Source organism: Toxotes jaculatrix, chromosome 15 (genome assembly GCF_017976425.1).
Source record: "Toxotes jaculatrix isolate fToxJac2 chromosome 15, fToxJac2.pri, whole genome shotgun sequence".
NCBI lineage: Eukaryota > Metazoa > Chordata > Actinopteri > Toxotidae > Toxotes > Toxotes jaculatrix.
In genome coordinates, this window is record NC_054408.1 from 16,169,708 (window position 1) to 16,190,256 (window position 20,549).

The window sequence follows — 20,549 nt, forward strand, 5'->3', positions numbered from 1 at the left end:
AAAGCAGTCTGACTCAATATATATTTTATTATAGCTCAGCATTGCATATTTACCATACATGAACATATTGCTTCATTAACCCCCAGAAAAGAGGAAAGTAGAATTATATTAGAATTGCTTGTTTAAAAAAGTTTTTGCATTGCATTTTCCTGATACACATGAGGTCATTTTGAAAAAAAAAAAAAAAATACAAGGATCACCGTGGGGATAACGTAAATACAACCCTTCTGTTCACTTTACTCCACGAAGTATCTTCCCTTTTTGCTTTAAACTCAGTCACTCAGTAATGGAGTTAAGTGTAATAAAGCCAAGGGTGCACTGTAACTGAAGGCATGTATTTAAAGAAAAAGTGCAGCCTATTGTTAAGACTGGGTGATGTTTCGTTTTAGCTGTCAGAGTCTAATTATGGCAGGCTTTATGGAACTTAGATTTGCACTGTTGGATTCCGATATTGGTAATGACGCTTTATTTGCCTAAGTTAAGTGTTAAGGTCCAACTATTATGGCTAAACTTACAGGCTAAGAAAACAAGCAGTGACAGAGAGGCAGTCCTGCTACAGGCCAGCATTCAAGATGGGAGGCTTTTCCAGTATCTCATGCAGCAAATTCCATTCCAGTTTTAACACATGCTAATTTAACTATTTTGCTTTGGTGCTGTTTGTAGCTTGTAGTCATGTGAAGGATTCTACACACATGACACTGTCTTTGCAAACAATTGTAAACTATACAGAATGAGCTGAAACTGTAAAGATTATTAACAACATGCAGCATACGGTGCACTGATGGCATTAAACAACTTGACTATTGATTCCACTCACATTTTCCTTTGACCTGAGATAAAGTCCTAAATTATGGAAACACAGAAACCCCCCCAGTCTCACTCTGTGTGACTTGGGGGTACAGTGTACGTGTGGGAAATCAGACTGGAAAATGTATCATCATGTTAAAATTAATCTTACAAATGTTTAAGGCCAGTATGTAAAACCAATAAAGTTCAATTTCAATGTTGTGAAAAAAAAAAAAAAAAATGGAAAGGGTACTGTACACTTTTCTTTAAAAGGGCGAAAAATTAATGAATGATTTCAACTGCTACACTTAATTGTATTCATGGCTACTGATGTGAGTAATGAAAAATATTTTTCTGCAGACGTGCTGGAATAAACAGAATAAACACGACACATTTTTTTTATATAGCCCAAAATTTTTCTTTGTGAAAAACATGTCTCAACTCCATTCAGAGTGTCAGTGCATTTCCAAATGGATGTAGATTGATTGATTGTTGATAAATGTTTCCATAATTCACAATATTTTCACATTTAAAAAAAATAAATAGCTGTGCCAATAACACAAAAGTAGCACTTTTGCAATTTCAAATGGAAGATCTGGATCAAACAGCGGGCTGGTCAGTGATGTAGGTTCACCTGAAAAGAGGAAGAAATAAAATACGACCAGGGGTTGCAAATGAAAACCGGTCAGATCCTGCAAAGGACACAGTCCGCAAGGATCGGGACTTCAGAGGATACAGTCCCACCATAGACACTAAAAACAGAGCTGGAATGATGGACCAGCTTTATGAGGAATCTAGAGTCCACTACACATGAATGAGAGGGTTTGAAAGTTCAAAGGGTTTTGATATGGCTTGTCAAGGTAGTGTGTTTGGATCAGTAAAGTTGTCGTCTCCTTCTGAAAAGCTCCACAAAAGCAGCTCAAAAAAACGTGTCAAACTGAACTGAGAAGATCATGATCCTCTATGTGTCCTGAGTTGCTGACATTGTGGTGAAAGACTAGGACTGGAAAGCATGAAAACCATATTGATGATTTAAATTATTATAATTATTATTATTAGTAGTAGTAGTATGCAGTATGCTTGTAGCATTCTCTATGATAATTTCCTCTAAAATAATTTGTGATATGTAAGCTGATTTTTTTAGGTTTTGTTATTTTACATAGAAAACATCATTAAGCAAAATCTGCATGCTTTACGTGCATTTATCTTATTAAATGTTGCTGCAGTAGAAAATCTGTGTGCAACTTGTTTTCTAAAATAGGATCTGTTGTAATTACTTGAAACAAATTAAACTTGAACGTGCAGCTCATATATGACTTCCAAACATGAGGTGCAGGGGCTTACAATAAGACAATAAGACCTTCAGGTTAGAATGAGCCTACAAGAGAAATATGATTGGATGGTACAGTGCAAACGCTTCCCCTTCACCGCTTTTTTTTTTTTACAGTTCGTTTTGCATAAAAACATTTGCATGAGGTTGGGGACCAGTGGACTGCATTTGGCGAGCAGGTCATCACCGTCCTGGTTTTTAAGTAGAGCTCAGTAGAAAGTGGAGATACGCAAAAAGACATAGTGTATAGCTGAATGCGTACGCATTTGTGTGTGCATACTCAGTGGGTGCTGTTGGAGCTCCAGTCGTAAGGGAGGAAGCTGACTTTGGTCTTCCCGGCAGAGAGGACATCCTGCAGGCTGGTCTTCTTTGGTGAATCACCCATGTGCTCCAGCACCCAGTTCAGCAGCTAAAAGAGAGGGACGGTAAAGCAGAGTGAGGTTAACAGTTGAGTTGAAGGTTGTTATTTGCTGGTAAACACAAGAGCTTTTGATTAAAATAAATGAAAATGTAACTTTAAAAAGCTGAAACGCTGTAGTGCTCAATCAGTGCAGGCAACAGAATCTTCAAATGTTGATCCAGTGTCTCTGTATACACAGATACAGCAGATGGAGTTAAACCTACCTTTTCATCAGTGCCTCCAAAGTCAGCCTTGTACCATTTGAATATCTGACTGAGTCGCACTTCTCTTTTCCCAGAATCCACCATGCAGCCATCGTCGTTCTCCAGGAAGGCTTCAGCCGCTGTGCGGAGCTGGCTATCAATGTCCTGACAGGGTTGAGTAAATCGCACGTGATTTCAGACGATTCAAGCTCAGATACACTGTACAATAAATGTAGATTGCTGTCCAGTGTGTTCCCATTGCTTAAAGACTATTTATACAATAAAAAGGCAGCACTGGAGATGAAACCCACTCACCTGTGGAGTGTATGTTTTAATAGGTGGACAGCCCTTTGCACCACAGTTCAAGGCAAAGTGAATGAGGGGCTCAGCATCTGGCAGAGCCACCTGGTGGACAACAAGAGAAGTGAAATTTACTGTCTCCAGAGAGCACTGTTACAGAGCGAGTGAAAATGGTCAGCTGTGATTTAACAGAATGTCTGGATACTTGTAGCCGTGGGTCTGTTTTGGAAAAGGGCCTTCGGAGCTGTGCGACACCTTTTCTGTTCCCTCTCAGAACGCCGTTCTCGATGTCCTGTAATGTGAACACTTCTCCTCCAATCAGGTAACTCACATAGTTGAAGAACTACAAAATGTGACAGAAACAAGCATTTTTAATGTTGTGTCAATCATTTCCTGCATGCAAATTGAATCAAAAATTCAGAATATCTAGAACTGGTAACCCTTTATCCCACAGGATGTGAAAATGCAGTAAGATAACATGACCATTGATCCTATTCATTCATGCTGTACATGTGTTTTATCTTTATATCTCAGTCTGGATGTGAAAACAAATGACACAAAATGCTGTAATTAGCATAAATCGCCTTATGCTCCATTTCAGTGTAGAAATATCAGCTGAGCCTTTTTGTTTTCTTTAAATGCTTTTTGCAGCACAGTTACTTCCAAACATATGAGGATCCTACTCTGTATCTTTGCCACATGTTGGTGGGGGCCCCCATGCGCAGGTACCCGTGGATGACCAAGGCATTGTAGATGTTGATGAAGAAGGCCAGCTTTTCCTCCCGGCTCAGGGAAAGCAGCTCCACCCTCTGCAGCTGAATGGCCAGCTCACAGTAACGCTCAAACGCAGGGTTCACTGACATGCCTTTGTAGTCCACAGACTGTGGGAGCAAGTAGATCACAGACACACACTCGGTTTCTCCAAATATGAAGGAAAGAAGCAACTGTAAAATCACTTGTGCCAAAGTTTTAGACATAGTGTAAGGTGATGTCAAAAAAAATCTCTTGGAAAAAACCCCCAAATGTGTCACAAAAGGCCACAAGATGAAAAACACCCAGGGTAAATCTGCGTGTGCAGCCATTTGCCTTGTCTGTGCACACAAAACTTCAAAGCACCAAAATAACCTGCCTAATGCAACAGTACACATTGCACGCCGCAGATTCACACATAAACAGAACAAGACGCGTGTACAGATGAAAACGCTCAGTGAGTCAGAAGCCCTCTGTAGTCGGTGAGGTCAGTACCTTGCCATCAGCAGAGAGATGCTCGGAGAACAATTTCAGGATCATCTCCCGTAAAAGCAAAGAGAGCTCAGCAGCTGAGAGAGAGAGACAAAGAGAGATAGTTAATGTTTCATACACGCAATAGCTTTTCCTTGTGAGACAAACCAAACCGCTATTTGAATGGGGAAGAACATTTACAAACTGCAACAAGGATCAGGCTGACCTTGAAGAAGTACAAATGAGATCATTGTTAGGACAAAAAAAATTACCTGTGAGAAAAGACAGCATTGCAGATAAAGTCAAAAGGAAAATGGCCAAGCATGACAACACTAACACGCTCAGAAAAGCAGTGATTATAATCACCTCTGAGTAGCACAGCACAGATTAGCTTGTTAGTTAGCCTCCAGAGGGGTGCAACATTCAGTCACAAATACAAAGAGCCAGGCAATTTGCCTCACCGCCACCATAGAACAAAAAAAAAAAAACGAGTAGTAATCTGACAAAAGATGACACCAAACCCGCAGCAAAGCAAAAAATGGTTTTGAAATAGGGCTTGAAGGATATATATTCTCATGCCAGTTTTTGCTTTTTTCTTCAGTTCATCTTCCTGAACTTAAATTAACACTAGATGATGTTTTGTACCAATCCTATGTGTAAAATACTTTTATTAATTTGACAATTATCATGAAAAAAAAAACAAAAACTAAACAGCAACAACACTGAGACAGTGGGAAACAAACTAATGAAAATATTTCATCAGTCAGTTCGGTGAGTTATACAACAGAATTATGGGACTAAATTTACAAAAACATTTGTTATGCAATATATTATCAAGCATAACGGATAATGTTTGAACAAATAAAAACCTCAAATAAATCCACTTGTTAGCTTTATCTGCAGCTTTCATTCATAAATCCTAACCTTCATCTATTAGTGGAATTTGCTCAGTTGTCACGTTGGCAATTAATGCAACTGAAAAAACTTCATCTACTGATGAAGACTGAATTGCAGTTGAAAGCTTTGCAAAAAAGGTAGTAAATGGCTATTATCATATATATCATTATCCCCCTACTTCAGTTCTTAGCACCATAAACTTCACTGATATAATACACAAATCCAAGCGAACCCAAAAGCCAGCAGCCAAGAACGGACAGGGATTAGAGAGCCTTGAAATATACTGTATGCCCAAAGCCTGGTCCAGTCCAGACCTACCCTGTATGGGACTGCAGGCTGCAGTCTGTCCTGTGTTGAGGGCTGAATGAGGGTCATCCTCCAGCAGCCTGTACAGTGTGTCCATGGTGTCTTTCCCTTCTCCAAAATTGCCATCCTGCTTCCCACAGCCACGCACACTGACCATGTACTTCTTCTGCAACAATGCTTGGCCAGTGTTACAGGCCTCAGCCCTGGCTAGCACACACATGGCCACAGTCAGTACTGTACAGATCCTTTGTATGAATCAGCACACTTTGAGATTGTTCCATGAGTTTCCAGATTATTCTAATAAGGTCTTAAAAAAAAAAAATCTTCAGGTCTTCAGCCTTACTTACCCATGCCCTTCTCTTTCTGCAGCCACTCAACCAGCTGATCGCCTGAGAAGCTCTTTTTGTACAAAGTCAGCCCCCTCCTATGATTGCCAATCACACTGCCATGTTTGAGGTCCTCTACCAGGTCCGCCAACTCATCTCGCTCACACTTAAACTCTTTGAGGGCAGGAATATGCCAATCCGCACATGTACAAACAAAAAAAAAGAAATACACATGTTCACACAGAAAGAATATGTGCAACTGCGCAGCCCAGCATGTGCGCAAAAATGTATCTGGTTAGTGGAAGAGGGATCAACTGAACTGGGTCAGTTCAAAGCTTCATTTACTCTCACGCAGCTGCTTTAGATTTTTCTTCCTGAAAGATGTAAAGCAGCTTTGCGGGGTAAGAAACACGTAACTTGAGATAAATGAAAACATGGTGTGACTTTCAGGAAAATCTGTAGGAATACCTCACTTTCAACAGAGATGGACCAGCGCACAGTTCCTTCAAATGACGGCTGCAGGTGTCACAGAGAACTGGTGCCTTTGGATAAATTATTTGCATACACAAACTACTGTTTTGCGCACTTGTATGAATAATTTATGTGCACAAATTAACATATAATTAGGTTATTAATACTGTTTTCTTTTAACATATGTTGAAGCGATGTCAAACATAAGAAAATGCTGTTCATATGACAGGATACAGTCAGTATTTGTAGACCTCACGACCAAAACATAGCTGCTGTTCTGCTACTAACAGTCACTGTCAAGTTACTGTGGAGGTAGGAAGTGAAACTACAGGTTGGTGTGGCCACTCCTCATAAGGAGGCCTTGAATTGCCTTTTTATTTGATCTTTACTTGCTGCTATTTATGATGTTGTTGCTAATACTACATCAAAGCTGAGGCTGAATTTACATAGAGTATTCCTCCACAAACAGCTGTGTATGTGCCCCAGCGGACAGACTTGGTTTACATTTTAGGGAGCTTAGTAATCACATATAATGAGGTACTGTGAGGCAGCCCGATGCTGCTGGGCTCAACCAGAGTATCAAGTTCCCTGTATCAACTGTCTGTGTTGGCTGGAGTAACAGGAGATGAGATGAAACAGACACAAACCTGATGTTACCCAAACATGTCCACATATGCCAGCACTATTTCATAACCACCCCTTGCTCTTGGCTCATATCCATACAAAGATGACTAAGCAAAACCAGCCCTCTTAAATCGGGTTCACTCTTACTTTGGATGATGGAGGAGTCTGTTTTCTCCTCCCTGTGGTCCGTTTCACCATTTGACAACAGGCAACACCCATTCCAACAACAGCTAACACTGCACAATTAATCACCCCAATGAGAGAAGAAAAATTCTAAGTGAAGGCAACAAAGTGATCTGGAAAAATAAAGTACCCTGTCCTTTTTGCCACAGTTATAAATCCCTCACCTCCATCCATGTCCCCAGCTGTGTCCTCTGACTGGTTCTCCTCTGGTAGCGGTGGAGCGTCTGCTGGAAGAGGCTCCTCCTTGACCAGATTTACCAACCTCTTAAGCTCCTCAGGAGCCTGAGAAGGTGAAACAGATCAACATGTACATATAAGTTTAAACACAGTTTTGAATAAGAATAGATTTAGGTTTTTTTGACACTGTTCAAAAATACAGCACTACAGTAAGTTCACTGGGTGTTTCTCCTCCTCCTCACCAATTTCTGCAGGTCATCATTGCCCCCGACATGAACGTTGTTAAAGAAGATCTGAGGGACTGTGCTGCGTCCTGTCAGCTCCTTCACTCTGGCTCTCAGCTCTGGATGCTTACCCACATCCACGTCGTAAACTGGTACTTCCAAACGCCCGAGGGTGGCCTTAGCCTGCATACAGTGTGGGCAGCCCTGGATGGAGTACACTGTTACCCGGCCCAGAGCATTGCTCTGAAACTCCCCCATCTGCAGCAATAATGGTAAGACAAGAGAGCAAGAGTTTTAAGCTTTAGCTATCCGAACATCAGCTGAGCTCCATGCGTTTCAGTAATGATCTGATTTACATGCATACAGTTCAACCAATTTATGCAAAAATGAAACTGATTCCAGGGCGGCACGGTGGTGCCGTGGTTAGCACTGTCGCCTCACAGCAAGAGGGTTCCAGGTTTGAACCCCGGGCTGGGCCCTTGTTCTCTCTATGTTCTCTCCGGGTACCTGGGCTTCCCGAAAACATGCATGGGTTAAGTTAATTGGCTACTCTAAATTGCCTGTAGGTGTGAGTGTGTGCGTGTGTGGTTGTCTGTCTTTGTGTGTGCGATTGGCTGGCGACCAGTCCAGGGTGTACCCCGCCTCTCGCCCATAGGCAGCTGGGATAGGCTCACGACCCTGAAAATGAATGAATGATGAATGAAACTGATTCCTATTCGTTGCTCTTAGCTACTGAGAAAGTAGGCGCCTTATCCAACATAGGTGTACTGGATACACCTTTGGGCCCGAATGAAGCCGTACACTATGGTAGCTTTGTTCCCCATGTGTACGTTTTTGTACATCTCTATGCACTGCCTGGAAGAGCAATTGTTTTCTTTGTCCAAACTCATAAAGGTGAGACTGTGTGTGCGAGTATAATTAAATAGCCGCAATATGTATTCAGGTCATGGGTTCAATTCATTTGTTCTTTGTGTTCCCTGAGGAAGGAGACAGTTCTCCAAATGCTTTTTTCCACAATTAAATATACTGAATGAATCATGTTTTTCCCCTTAGCTTTCTGTACTTCCAGTGATATCTCAATATTTGTTCAGTGTGATATTCTCCTGGCCAGGTGAGGGATTTCAGACACTCATCTTACACAGTTTTTTTTAATCTTCTAGAGAGTTGAATAAAAGGAGTTCAAGATCTATTTTTGGTGATCTAACTTGGTAAATCGATGGCGTAATTTCCTCCCTGCTCATTTCTGAACATTTCCTTCTGTTGAAAGCAGGGCCAGGGTGATGTGTATATCAACTAAGTAAAATGTTAGTAACCGATGTTGTTATTGTTGTGTAGTTGGCCAATCACACAGTTCCTCATTCACTCTGAAACAGCTTTGGACTAGCAGTCTAGGCTTATCAAGTGCTGGATCAAACCACTCCTTTAGCTGATTTCAGTTTGCAAAACATGGGTCAAGGTCCAAGGTTTTGGCACGATTTCTATAGTTTTTGCTCTTTTGATGAAGTTACCAATAGTAAGTCCAATTACATTAGTATTTATGTAACTCAAATTCCCAAACAGAATTTCTTAAGAATTGGTTTAGCACCGTTTCCTACATGCAAATATATTACCGTGTTAACCTGAACGTTATGAACGATGAGTGGATATAAGCAAATCTGGATTTTTTTAAATTAAAGAAATAAAAAACCCTTGTAAAGTGTCCCCGATTTGTAGAATTACATTTATTATTTTAGGAAAGGTCCTTAGTTCAGTTTGAAAGGTTATGAACGTTTACTAACATTGCAGCTATATTAAATTCCCCAAGTTTTCGATGGAGTTCGGAATAGGACTAAATTTGTCTTTAAATCACTAATACAGCAATTACACCAACAAAACTAACAACGACTAAATTATTACACAACACGAGAGTAACCATTTGACGCTAGATATACTGTTAACCATACACTACCTAAGCTAAAATATGGAACAGCGTTTGCTAATGTGAATATTAGCAAATCATAAGAACAGTATCGGTACATTACCTTTCAGCGTTTGACTCCCTTGCTTGAAACGGGAGTACGATATTAAGTAGCACAACTGATCCTCTTTATCCTGTTAATTACAACATATTAGTGAATGAATAAGTCTAATTTCGCGTGGAAGGTCGCTTATCTTGCTGGAAAAATTAGCCAGCTGTACTGACAGAACATCATGACGACTGCGCAGCTTAGCCCCTAAAGCTAGCTATCTTGTCGTCTGAGGCCGTCGGGTGCTCCTCGTAATCTTAAACTTCTAGTGCTGTTCATTACAGATCATAATGTACATAATCTCAGTTTCCATGACACTTTACATTCATATGTTTTGTCATGACAGCAGACTATTGCCCCTGTAAACTGTATTCTGCCTATAAAAAAATAATAAAAACTCATACATTTTAATTTTAATCTGAATACAAAGGAATTACCTTCAGTTGTATCATTAGAGAAAATCAGTTTTTTCTAAAAGAAACCATGGGAGATGTTGCACCCTTCATCTATGCCATTATGCCCCAGACTGGACCTGCCCTACATCCTCTGCCACAGTGCCCTGTCAGCCCTGGACCCCTGCCACCAGTGTCTGTCGATAGTTGAGCCCTAACCCTGCTGGTGTGTTGACAAGCCAAGGTTGCACTTGTCTTTCAATGTGATGTTTGTCATTTGATTATGCCAGGGCACATAATGTCATATTAACTTGTTCAGTGGCCAAATTTTGGTTACACTGTGAACTGATAAGCTAGATTCTGGAGGTGGTCTGACTTGTGTTCAGATGTTGGTTATGTGAGCTGCAAGCAATTATCAAAGCAAACTGGTAAAAACCCCCAAAGTACTTAGCACAAGAGGGAGGCTCCTGCTTCCCCACCATCCATATTTGATTACTTACCCTGCATAACATTAGCAAACTTGAATGAGGTTCAAGTCATTCTAAACCTATTGTTATTATTCTTCTAATTCTTTTTACTACTATCAAAGACTCCCTTTTGGCTTAAAAGATGAGAGTAAAATATTTGTAGTTTGCTCCATAACATAGAATTTGTTAGTAATACACATGTAATAGCCATAAATGAGTAAAAAAAATGGAATGAGCTTAATGAATTTGGTTTTCAAATTAAGAGTTGAACTTATGAACTTACTTTGAATGTATAAAAAAGAAACCAAAAAAAAAACCCAAAAAACAAAATATTTAACATGATCAATACTGTAAAAACCTTTTTTTTATTTTTTAGAGGTGTGGTTGTATAAATCAAGACAAAAACGATGAGTATTAAACATGCGAGTAGAGTAATGAGCTGCGTGTGTAGTCAGTACTGTTCGTGCGTTTTTAAACTCAGAACACCAATATTTCCTATAGCCATAAAGGCAACAACGGAACGTTTCTGTCTGGTACTTGTTCCTGCACGGTAGATTTTCTTGCAGGACACGAATGGACGAAGAGAAGCTTAAATTTTGGTGTTGTGCTGTCAAAGATGTCAGGACTGTCAGAAACGGAGCGCGCTGGATGTACAAAGATATTGAAGTTAATGTCAAAAAGCGACCTACTGTCACTTAGTGACACAGTTACTAATAAACTGATAGCCGTGGAAAATATTACAGGTATGTTTTTAATCTGTACCGGATAGCAAAGAACAGGATAGCTTATCTACATTCGTTTTCCTCTTATGTTAAAAGTTATTGTCATACACATAAGTTCTGTACAACATAAAATAAAACCTTATCCGAACAGCAGAGCTAAAACATCTATGCTATAAATACATAGCTTCTTAAGCTCTCGCCTTGTCCCACCATAACAAAACAGACCGCGGTGAGAGGTAGAAAGCTGCCTGGCCTAATTCTAAAGCTTGGATGTTATAAGAAAGTGAAGCTATAGGGCTCATAAAAGTCTTTGTAGGACGTCAGCGAGTCACAAATATACCTCAGTTGTAAACTAAGATACATGTTGTATGTATACCAACGAGGAAAGAATAAACTGCCAGTTTTCAAAAAGGGTTTTGACATGAGCTGACACCAGGGGTAGCAGAACCGGGATTTCTGGTGTTATTTGGCTTCTGCTTAAAGGATATTATGTTCCGGTGGTGAAACCATCAAATAATCTTATCCCTTATGTTCATGTGTTTGTACAGAGGCTATGGAAACAATTCTGTCCTTCACTAAAAATGCTGAGGAACTCCTGAAAAGGAAGAAGGTTCATCGGGAGCTCATTTTTAAGTACCTGGCCAAAGAGGGGCTGGCAATGCCCCCCAACAGCGAGAAACACCAGCTGGTGAAGAGGACGCTGGAGCTTTGGTCGTCAGGGAAGGTACAGGGACAGGAGGTCAAGTCACTTGGCCCTATCATGCTTACATGGTTGAACATATGGAGAAAACCTATAGGTCAAAAGGTGACATTTAGCATGGGATGGATGGGAAGTAAAACCAAGTATTAAGGCTATAGAATAAGGGAAGAAGGGAATAGAACATAAGATAATTTCTTAAGTCAGGTGTGCACAGTTGGCATCACTTATTACATTTTTAGCTAATCTGCAGACAGTTGGAAAAGGGCAATTGTAGTCTGTAGGGCACAAAGTGGCAGACAATTTTAGAATACGAATAACTTCTCATTCCTTCAAGGCCGTGGTTGATGAAAGCCTTCAAAGAGAGGTGGATGAGACCAGACAGAGACGGCCCACAGAGACAGCGTCTGACACCACAGACTTGAAGACTGATGTGGGCTTTGACCCACAGGTCCTCGGCCAGCAGTTCTGCCAATGGTTCTTCCAGCTCTTGAACAGTCAGAACCCCTCACTGGGCCAACAGCCTCAGGACTGGGGACCACAGCACTTCTGGCCAGATGCAAAACTACGTCTCCTCGCTAGGTGAGAACATGATTAACAGTTGCATGTTTGATCTCTGCTGAATTGTGAAACATGGAAAGCGTATTGAGGTTAAAGATTTCTTACATAGGTTTTTAATTTTTAATTTAAGCATTTCCTTTTTATTGTAATAATGAACACTTTCCATTTTCAGTTCTATTACAGCAGAACTGAAAACTTTTCTACACATAAAAACTCAAAATAAGAATAACTTGAGCTATTCAATAGTCACAGAAAAATTAAACATGCAATAACAGGTAACTGAGGGAAAAACAACCTAAAACCAAATTCAGTGATGGAGCTCTGTCTCTCTTTCTCAGAGCTGGCAGTGAGCAGATGGATGAATACCTAGGGGCTGAACTGGTTAGCCTTCGTCTCCTCGCCTTGACCAGGGAAGAACGCCTCCTCCTCAGCCCCAACTTGGAGCCCCATGGCCTCAGGGCCCTCGCCTCCCCCCATGGCTTGGTGCTGGTGGCCGTGGCTGGGACCATCCACAGAGATGCAGCTTGTCTGGGCATCTTTGAGCAAATATTTGGCCTCATCCGCTCCCCACTGGAAAATAACAGCTGGAAGATCAAGTTTATCAACCTGAAGATCAGAGGGCAGGATGCTCTGAGTGGGACAGAGGTGGCAGCGCCTGCCTTGAGTTACAACTCCAGTGAACTTCAGCTTCTCTGCAGATGATGACACTTTTTTTTTACTCATCACTCATCTAACTTACCCAAACAGTTCTTTTCAGAGACTGGGACAACTTTCCTGGCACAAACCCCTCTCCTATTTCAGGCAAGTCAGGTAGGTGGACACTGTTGCATCTAAATCTACTTTGGAGGTTCATTGGTGATATAACATAAACCCTTGAGAGAAGTTTTCCTTATTGTCTTTCTGCCTTGCAGAAAATGTAACTCTCTTCTGCTTCTTATTGTGGAAACAGTTTGCTTTAAATATACTGTACCCTGATGTAAAGCATATTGAGCTTTGGTGGCCTGTGCCTTTTGTAAGATAAAATATAAACACAGACATGCTCTTGTAAATAAGTATAATATGAAATATAAATATTATATTAACACTTGTGTACTGCTTACCTTAATTGCATGTAGTCTTTTCTTTTTTTTTAAGATCACATACTTGTCTGCTTCCCAGACAATTATGTGATGTTTGTTTGATGGTGACTTTATCGCAGAATATTGTGGCTTGAATGAATGGTGAATTTTCCAGTGGTTCCCAACGGTAGTGTAGAATATCCGTCTCAGTTTGCACTTTCAATCTTGTAACATTTACATTTTGATAGCACAGCATGCAGCTGTTGGGAAAATGTTTGTTTTCTGTGTGTTCTATATCCTTAGGCACCATGTAATTTGACACAGAATGTGTTTGATGGATGTCAGTCTCATTGGGCCTCAACCAGAATGGAATGAAGATTACATTGAATTATGTTTTTTGCTCATACAGAGTCCAGATGCTGTACAATCCCATGGCTCAGAGTTAACTAGGCAACATCAACTGATGCTGTAGTTGATAGTCTTGGAAAACAAAACAATGTAATCACACAGTTGTCAAGAAAACAGATTCTTTTTTTCTTTATCGCCAGGTTCTGCATCAAAATGAGCCCAAGCTTTTGCTTTTGCTGCTCTGTGTTCATGTGATTTTTTTGATTTCTAAAGGCAGAATGTACAGAAACGTAGGATAGAATTTGGTAGGTAGTCATCACAGGTTCATCTTGACCTCCCAGTGGTCCCAGCAGCTATTTCAGTGGTTCTCAAAATGTATGCATAGATATGGAGGTCGTTTTTAAAGCCAAAACTGATAGCTGTTATTTTGTGCCAGTGTTCAGAATTCATGCATTTGATCATTTTCATATCCTTTATACAAGTCTGATTACAGGTGTCCCTGTAGACTGACAGAGTTGCACACCCATGCACAAATGATTTTTGACATCTCATATGGAAATAAACACGTTCAGTAGCTGTGGTCAAGAAGAAACCCTCCATCATATCAGATGTGATAGTCAGATTTTTTTTAATGGCATATGATATGCATAGCATATTTATGAGTCCAGCTCTGCTCTGAACATTTAAGAGTCTGCAGTTTGCTGTTAGGAACGAAGCAGGCCTCTTCTCCTCGGTTTGTGCCTGAGGGTGCTGTGCAGCACAGGAGGTCCAGCCTCGTCTGCTCTACAGGACAAATTTCAGAAAGATCAGAGAGATGAGGGTAAGAGTCAGGGGAGGATCCAGCCTCTTCATCATTAACACAGGACCTCCTTGTACCATAAAACAGCTGAGAACCTACCGTTCCGTTAGATTTTTCCCCAAAGCTTTTCCTTTCTCACCAACTGGTATTTTTAGCTATGTTTCAACTACAAAATACAGCATTTTCACTGATATGCTATAAGGCCCCATTAATGCGACAAAACTAAATAATTTATCCACAATACATTTCACAAGCTCCAGATAGACTTTCTTAATGAAGTGGCTCTGGTTTTCCATTGATTCTACTCTGTCATCCTAGTCAGGACATATAGGGTCTGGTGGGGCACAGATTATGCCAGTATGACTCTGTGGCTTTGGTGGGAAATGTTACATGTGGGAAATTATTCTTGGCAGCCGTTTTCAAAGGCCCCTGGAATAGTTAATATCTGCGACTGTATGGGTTGGAGCTGCAGGGCCCTTTGTGCTTTACTGGGCCATAGTTGTGGTGAGGGGAAACCACTGCAGCCATTGATCTCAGCCTGTTCACCTCTCAGAAAGAATAATAACAAGCTGCTCGCCTTCTGTCTTTATGGCACTTGGCTTCTCTGTATTTTAATAAGCGGTTTGGCCACGGGCGCAGCTCTGACGCACGGGTTAAAAAATACCACTGCAGTGGCGTCTGGTGATGGTTTTGACTCCAAAGAGCTTTTTTTTTCCTCTTTTTTTTTCTCTCCCTCCTCTAATAGGGAAGTGTGTTTCTCATAAAGAAACATGCTAAAACTTAGATCCATGGCTCTTTGAAATAGCTTATGGGTGGTGAACCATGGAGACTGCTGCTTTAATTATCAGTCCATTTTTTCCACTTCTTACTTTGATTGTGACTGATTGGATGTTAGCCCTGCTCTCAGAAACAGCCTCATTAGTTATCAAAGATTACTTTATTAAACGCTTCATGCTATAGCCATTTTTCACTCTTTGACAATCTGATGGTTTTACAGATCCATTAATGCCAAACTGCTTTGTTTTTTTTTTTATTATGTCTACAGCAGTAATACTAAAAGTAGGTCTTGGGGACACCCAGGATTTTGTCAGGGATTTCAAGGAGTCCTTGAAGTGCTTCCCGGCATTTTATGCTAACTGAGGAATAATCTTTTTTTAAATTTAATTTTCACTTTAACTGTTAACCTCCAGCTCATAGAATAAACATTTACACAATACTATCTCAAGTTTCTCCATCTGGATTTATTTGACGTAGGTAATATTCTCATGTGCTCACTTTACACTGTGATTTTGGAATGATCCTATGTTTAAACAAACACTACTATGCTAATATTTTTTAGATTTTTTTTGTCAGGGACAAGTCAACATGACTTGACCTTATGACAACATGAGGCCAGAAGAGGGCAGACAAGCTACACCAGAGAGAAGAAAGACTTTGATCCCCGGCCAAGAAAAGGAGAGATAGAAAAAAAAAATCCTTTTAACACTATTACGTGAGGAAACTCATCAATTCCTAAGAGCAATTTGAGTGAGCTGATGTTACCAGGCAATTTCTATCTGGCCACAGCCATGAGGAAAACTGTAAATTTTTCGAGTTTGAATTGTCCTCCATTAAAGTAATGGGGTTCTAAAAGAGAGACACGTTAAACTGTTGCCTTTCATAGGCATGAGCACGTATTTCACAAGTTATTGAAACGTCAGTAATTTATCGGTACCTGTGACGGTGTCAGAGACAGCTTTAACACAATACTCTCTGCAGTCTGCACTCTCTGGACAATAAAGAACAGGATTTATGAATGGGAAGAGAATCAATCAATAGGCAATAATATTTCTCCTGCTGACAAAACATGTTAGGAGGAGAATTCAATCAAAGTTTGACGGACTTGTTTTGTCATTTTGTTGGACTTGCCCTCCAACCCAGCAGTGTTTCATAAACCAGTACACACTAAAACTGCACTGAAACAACCACATAACTCGTGCAGGAGAGAATGAGGTCAACAGTGTCTGGCACTGGTGTTAAAGCCACAAGCTACAATTTTCCAACCTTATACTTTATCTTTTTCTGAGGAAGGCTTATGTTTTTTTTTAGTTTTTCTTTGGGTTACAGAGCTAATAGACTGCTTGGTGGTTATTTATTGGGATGTTTTGAGCGTCCAAACAATGTTTTTTTCACGAAGAGAAAGACATTACATCACAGCATCTTGTCCAGTCACTTCTTGCCACAAAGTAGTGGTAATTTCCTGGAAAGGTCTACTTAGACTCCAGATGCAAGCAAAGTAATAACATTTACATTTTAAGGACATTACACAAAGAGGGAATGAGTTCAACTACATTGTGTTATGTGTAGAATCAGGTTTGGCCTCATGTTTGTTCGACCTTGTGTGACCTTTAAGCCCTTGTTGGGAGTATGCATCGCATACTGCCCCTGTAGCATCTCTCTCCGTTACATCCCCTGATGTCTGAACTGACATCATTCCATTCCGTTTCAACACAGATTGGTTTGGACCAACGAGGCAGCCATCACAGTCCATATCAGCCCCCTCTCTTGGCCTGGCGGTGTATCCTTACACATGAATCATTATCTCACGTAAACAGTGGAAATGCGAGACTGCCGAGGGAACGAACGCCATTGAAGGCAACAAAGCGAGGGCTGAGTGAAAGGATCCTGGGCGGTGACACTCTCGTTTAGCATCAATTAAGAAAACAACAAGCAGAGCTGTTTCTGAAGGCAGCTGGATTTGATGTGTTTATTTATACTGAAGCAAATGTGTGTGTTTGAACGAGTGAATGCATCCAAGGATGTTTGAATCAGAAAAACATGGAGGGAACACGGGTAACAAAAATGTCCCCTCACATTGAGATGTACTTGAGTTCAGCTTGCACACAATACCCTCTCTCTCTCTCTCTCTCTCTCTGTTTATCTCTTTACGTTCCTCTGTCTCTCTCTCACACATAGTAGCTCCACTGTGCAGCTTTGCACTGAGTCCCTTTCGTATGCAGTGCAGGGGCCCCCGGTGAGGGCCTTCCCTTGGCTCTCGAACTAAATAGAGAAGATGGTGTTATCTGAATGCTGCCAGGAGGTTGTCAGCTCGTATTGGGCCGAGCTGACCGAGTGGCCGGTTGGCGGATGCGTGTCGATGCCAGGCTCCCTGTGCCTTCCCTCTGTGGACATCTGCTGTGTGTGGAAAAGCTGTGGAGTTTGCCTGTGGTTGCATCTTAATCCTTCATCTCTCCGGCTCCAGCCATGCCTGGCCGAGCAAACCAGCAGCTCTGCTCGCCTTGCTTGTATTAATTGCCCTTGCCTGGCTCGCTGTTTGCTTCTGATTACACTCATTAATTTCAATTCCCTGGGAAGCCACCACCACCGTAGCTGCCTTTAGACAGGCACACACACACACACACACGCATACACAGACATGCATGGACAAGCATAAATGCATATTTGTATGGACACAATCTTACATTTTATGTGAAGTATTCAACGTTCTTTAAATTGATTTGTTTGTCCGAGCATGCTCTAATTATTTGGCACACCCACATAACACTGCCATTATGGTTCAAAATATGGAGGAGGCAGCTATAAAATAACTACAGGTGGGTGGGGAAGTGTGTTTTGTGCAGTGCTCCAAATACTACACTCCATATCTTTCTTCTTAAATATTTTTTAATGTGTTTTTATGTACCATATTCACAGATGCAAACACATCATGTGTGTCATCAGCGACTGGCCATGTGGATGTCATCAGCAGCTGTGGTCTGTGTCTGTTTCTACCCAGGCGGTTCTCTCTTCGTGAGACAGGGGACAAGAAGAAAGTTCCTCTGACCTGCTGGTCATAAGTCAGTGTCCTCATCCCAGCAGGTGGACCACATCTGGTAAAATCCCAACATCTGGGCTGGCAGGGTGGCCTCGTAATTATAACCTCTCTACAGACTTTGTTCAAAATTGGTTGGAAAAATCAATGTCAAGCCATATTATTACCTCTGACTCATTAAATTTTCAAACTCTTACGCAAACATTTCCACTTAGCAAATGTCACATAATTAGCTAAACTACAGCAGCTTAGTGACAATACCAAAGAGAGAATGTGAGATTTTAAAACCTGCTCTTAGTGAACAAGCATGAAACTAACTGAGAGCGTGTTTATGAGCGTAATCTACAATACAGAAAAAATATCAGGCAACTTAAATATTTAAAGAGGAAACACTGGCACTTCATCCTGGATAACACATTAGAATCACATGCAGGTTCCAAATGTGTGGCAGCATGCAGGTGTTTGTGTGTATATGAACTGAAATCTTCACACTGTATTTATCACCCACAGTACTATCATCAGCTTGTATCTGTTAGTCTTTTAAAGTTGAGAGTGACATACCAAGCGTGGCTGCTACTCCTTCTCAGCAGCTACTAAGCCGACCTAAGGAGCAGTAAAACCCCATAATACCAAACTGTGTGGCCTCTTGCCTCTGTCAACCTATCACCTCAGAACCTGGGATTTTCTGGGAAAGCGGGGGCTTCTGGACTGACTCATCAGACAGCTGTACCTTAAAGGGCCTCATGGGGGCGTCACCCTGAGGGTCACTGCCTTGGGTTGTGATTTGATGGCCAGGCACAAATAAAAACCCCTGAAGCTTGACAACTTCCTCGCTGAGCCCACGTAACCCAATTAGTGGACCAGTCCTCAGTCGGAGAAAATGAAAACATTCCGGACGTGAAATCCCAAGACGGCTGTATTCGTTTATTAAATTCACTGCTTGTTTCACCCTCTTCCTGAGATTTTCTAGGACTGATTTTAATGGTTCACCAAGGAGTGACTCAACAACTCAATGTCATGCCAGTGGGTTGCAAATGCGCTGTACTCCCGGCAGCACTGAATCCTGCAGACAAGCCAGAGTACTTCACATCATTATGTTAACTTTTTGTTATCTTTTTAGATTGCATCATTAAGCTCTGTCGGTGCTAAAAGTCTACATTACCCAGTGGGGAGTGTAAGCTTTGGGGCTGAAGATGCTGGAGGATGAAGGCCAAGAGAAGAATCTTTGCTCAAGAAGGTCATATTGATTGATAAAGCACCCTGTGGATTGGGTTGTGGATCGCTCAGCCCCCATAGTGTGTTTGCTCTGGGTTACCAGACTGCTGCCTAAAGGCCCTGAACAACACAGACAGGCAGGGAAAGACAGTGAAATCAATGACCGTCTCACACAGGGCTCCTTGGGTTCTTCCCAATCATCTAAAGAGGCTCCCTTGGCACACAGACTTGCACCTACCTCCACCGAAAAAAATAGCATTATTTGTTAAAGATACTACAGTTCAGGGAAGGTTAGAAAACACCTCCTGCACTAAAGCAGCAATCGATGACTGAAGAAAGATCCAATTCTGCCAAAAATAAAGGCATCCTGACATTAGAAAGCCACTTGCAGACAAAAATACCACAAATTCCAGCTTGCGAAAGATGAGAATGATGAGGAAAGCATGTAAGGAAGGCTACATTTGCCTATTGAGACCAGGCCCCCTGTGTCTTCTCATTCCCTCGTGGAGTCCTGACAGAGCCAGATAGGCCTCTTCACCACTGACAGCCAAATGTCCTCATCCATCCTCATCCAAGAGGCCCCCAGGCGTCATCAAACCCGTCTAGATTTCCCCCGACGAAACCCCAAAGCAGAAATCTCTTGCCCCAAGCCCAGAAAAGCGATGGAGCTGGGAGTATCCCCGCGGAGCCTCTGTCAATATGTCATCATCGTCATAGCTGCCAGTTGGCAGCATACTGTAGTAACCCGCTGCAGATGTGTCAGCAAAACAGCCTCCATTTTATTATTATTTCTTTCCTCTGAATATCCATTGCAGTATACAAACTTCCTCTCTCGTCACCCGTTAGGTCATAACTCAAGCAGCCCATGATGTGCTTCCCATTCCTGTGATAGAGAGGTATTTGTGATGATGAAGAGACACCCATGTGGGGGGGTGTTTGTTTTGTGTAAGACGGGGACTCTTAGCAGAGCGGAGCTGTATCAGCAGACGTAAGCACTTCTTGTCCTACCTGGCTGTGCTGACAAC

General features: G+C 41.4%; 2 protein-coding genes across 5 annotated transcripts; one reads left to right on the forward strand and one right to left on the reverse strand.

Annotated features, from left to right (window-relative positions):
* Window positions 1-7: 7 nt before the first annotated feature.
* zgc:152951 (uncharacterized protein LOC569013 homolog) lies at window positions 8-10,045 on the reverse strand. Of its 3 annotated transcripts, none has more exons than XM_041056333.1 (12): window positions 9,892-10,045; window positions 7,467-7,706; window positions 7,212-7,329; window positions 5,791-5,943; window positions 5,456-5,650; window positions 4,265-4,338; window positions 3,703-3,900; window positions 3,225-3,362; window positions 3,035-3,124; window positions 2,741-2,884; window positions 2,397-2,525; window positions 8-1,420 (listed from the first exon to the last, which is right to left on the reverse strand). In XM_041056333.1, exons 1-11 carry the CDS (start codon window positions 9,904-9,906, stop codon window positions 2,397-2,399), a joined length of 1,494 nt encoding a protein of 497 aa, XP_040912267.1. In that variant the 5' UTR covers window positions 9,907-10,045; the 3' UTR covers window positions 8-1,420. The 3 variants fall into 3 exon arrangements, with proteins under 3 accessions (XP_040912267.1, XP_040912269.1, XP_040912268.1); XM_041056335.1 differs by adding an exon at window positions 9,470-9,539 and having other exon boundaries at window positions 8-2,525; window positions 9,892-10,037; XM_041056334.1 differs by lacking the exon at window positions 9,892-10,045 and adding an exon at window positions 9,470-9,804 and having other exon boundaries at window positions 8-2,525.
* Window positions 10,046-10,884: 839 nt separating this feature from the next.
* Window positions 10,885-18,927, forward strand: c15h3orf38 (chromosome 15 C3orf38 homolog). Of its 2 annotated transcripts, XR_005895333.1 has the most exons (5): window positions 10,885-11,056; window positions 11,584-11,759; window positions 12,070-12,314; window positions 12,632-13,103; window positions 18,192-18,927. XR_005895333.1 is itself a non-coding variant. In XM_041056322.1 (4 exons), exons 1-4 carry the CDS (start codon window positions 10,930-10,932, stop codon window positions 12,993-12,995), a joined length of 912 nt encoding a protein of 303 aa, XP_040912256.1. In that variant the 5' UTR covers window positions 10,885-10,929; the 3' UTR covers window positions 12,996-15,648. The 2 variants fall into 2 exon arrangements, 1 of the variants encoding a protein (XP_040912256.1); XM_041056322.1 differs by lacking the exon at window positions 18,192-18,927 and having other exon boundaries at window positions 12,632-15,648.
* Window positions 18,928-20,549: the final 1,622 nt, after the last annotated feature.

Coding starts and splice junctions, on each gene's coding strand:
- zgc:152951 (XM_041056333.1), bottom strand. Junction 4,339..5,455: donor AGCCTGCAGTCCCATACAGG/GTAGGTCTGGAC, acceptor TCTCTCTCTCAG/CTGCTGAGCTCTCTTTGCTT. Junction 2,885..3,034: donor TTAAAACATACACTCCACAG/GTGAGTGGGTTT, acceptor CAACCCTGTCAG/GACATTGATAGCCAGCTCCG.
- c15h3orf38 (XM_041056322.1), top strand. CDS start 10,930: ATGTCAGGACTGTCAGAAACGGAGCGCGCTGGATGTACAAAGATATTG. Junction 11,057..11,583: donor AGCCGTGGAAAATATTACAG/GTATGTTTTTAA, acceptor GTGTTTGTACAG/AGGCTATGGAAACAATTCTG. Junction 11,760..12,069: donor AGCTTTGGTCGTCAGGGAAG/GTACAGGGACAG, acceptor CATTCCTTCAAG/GCCGTGGTTGATGAAAGCCT.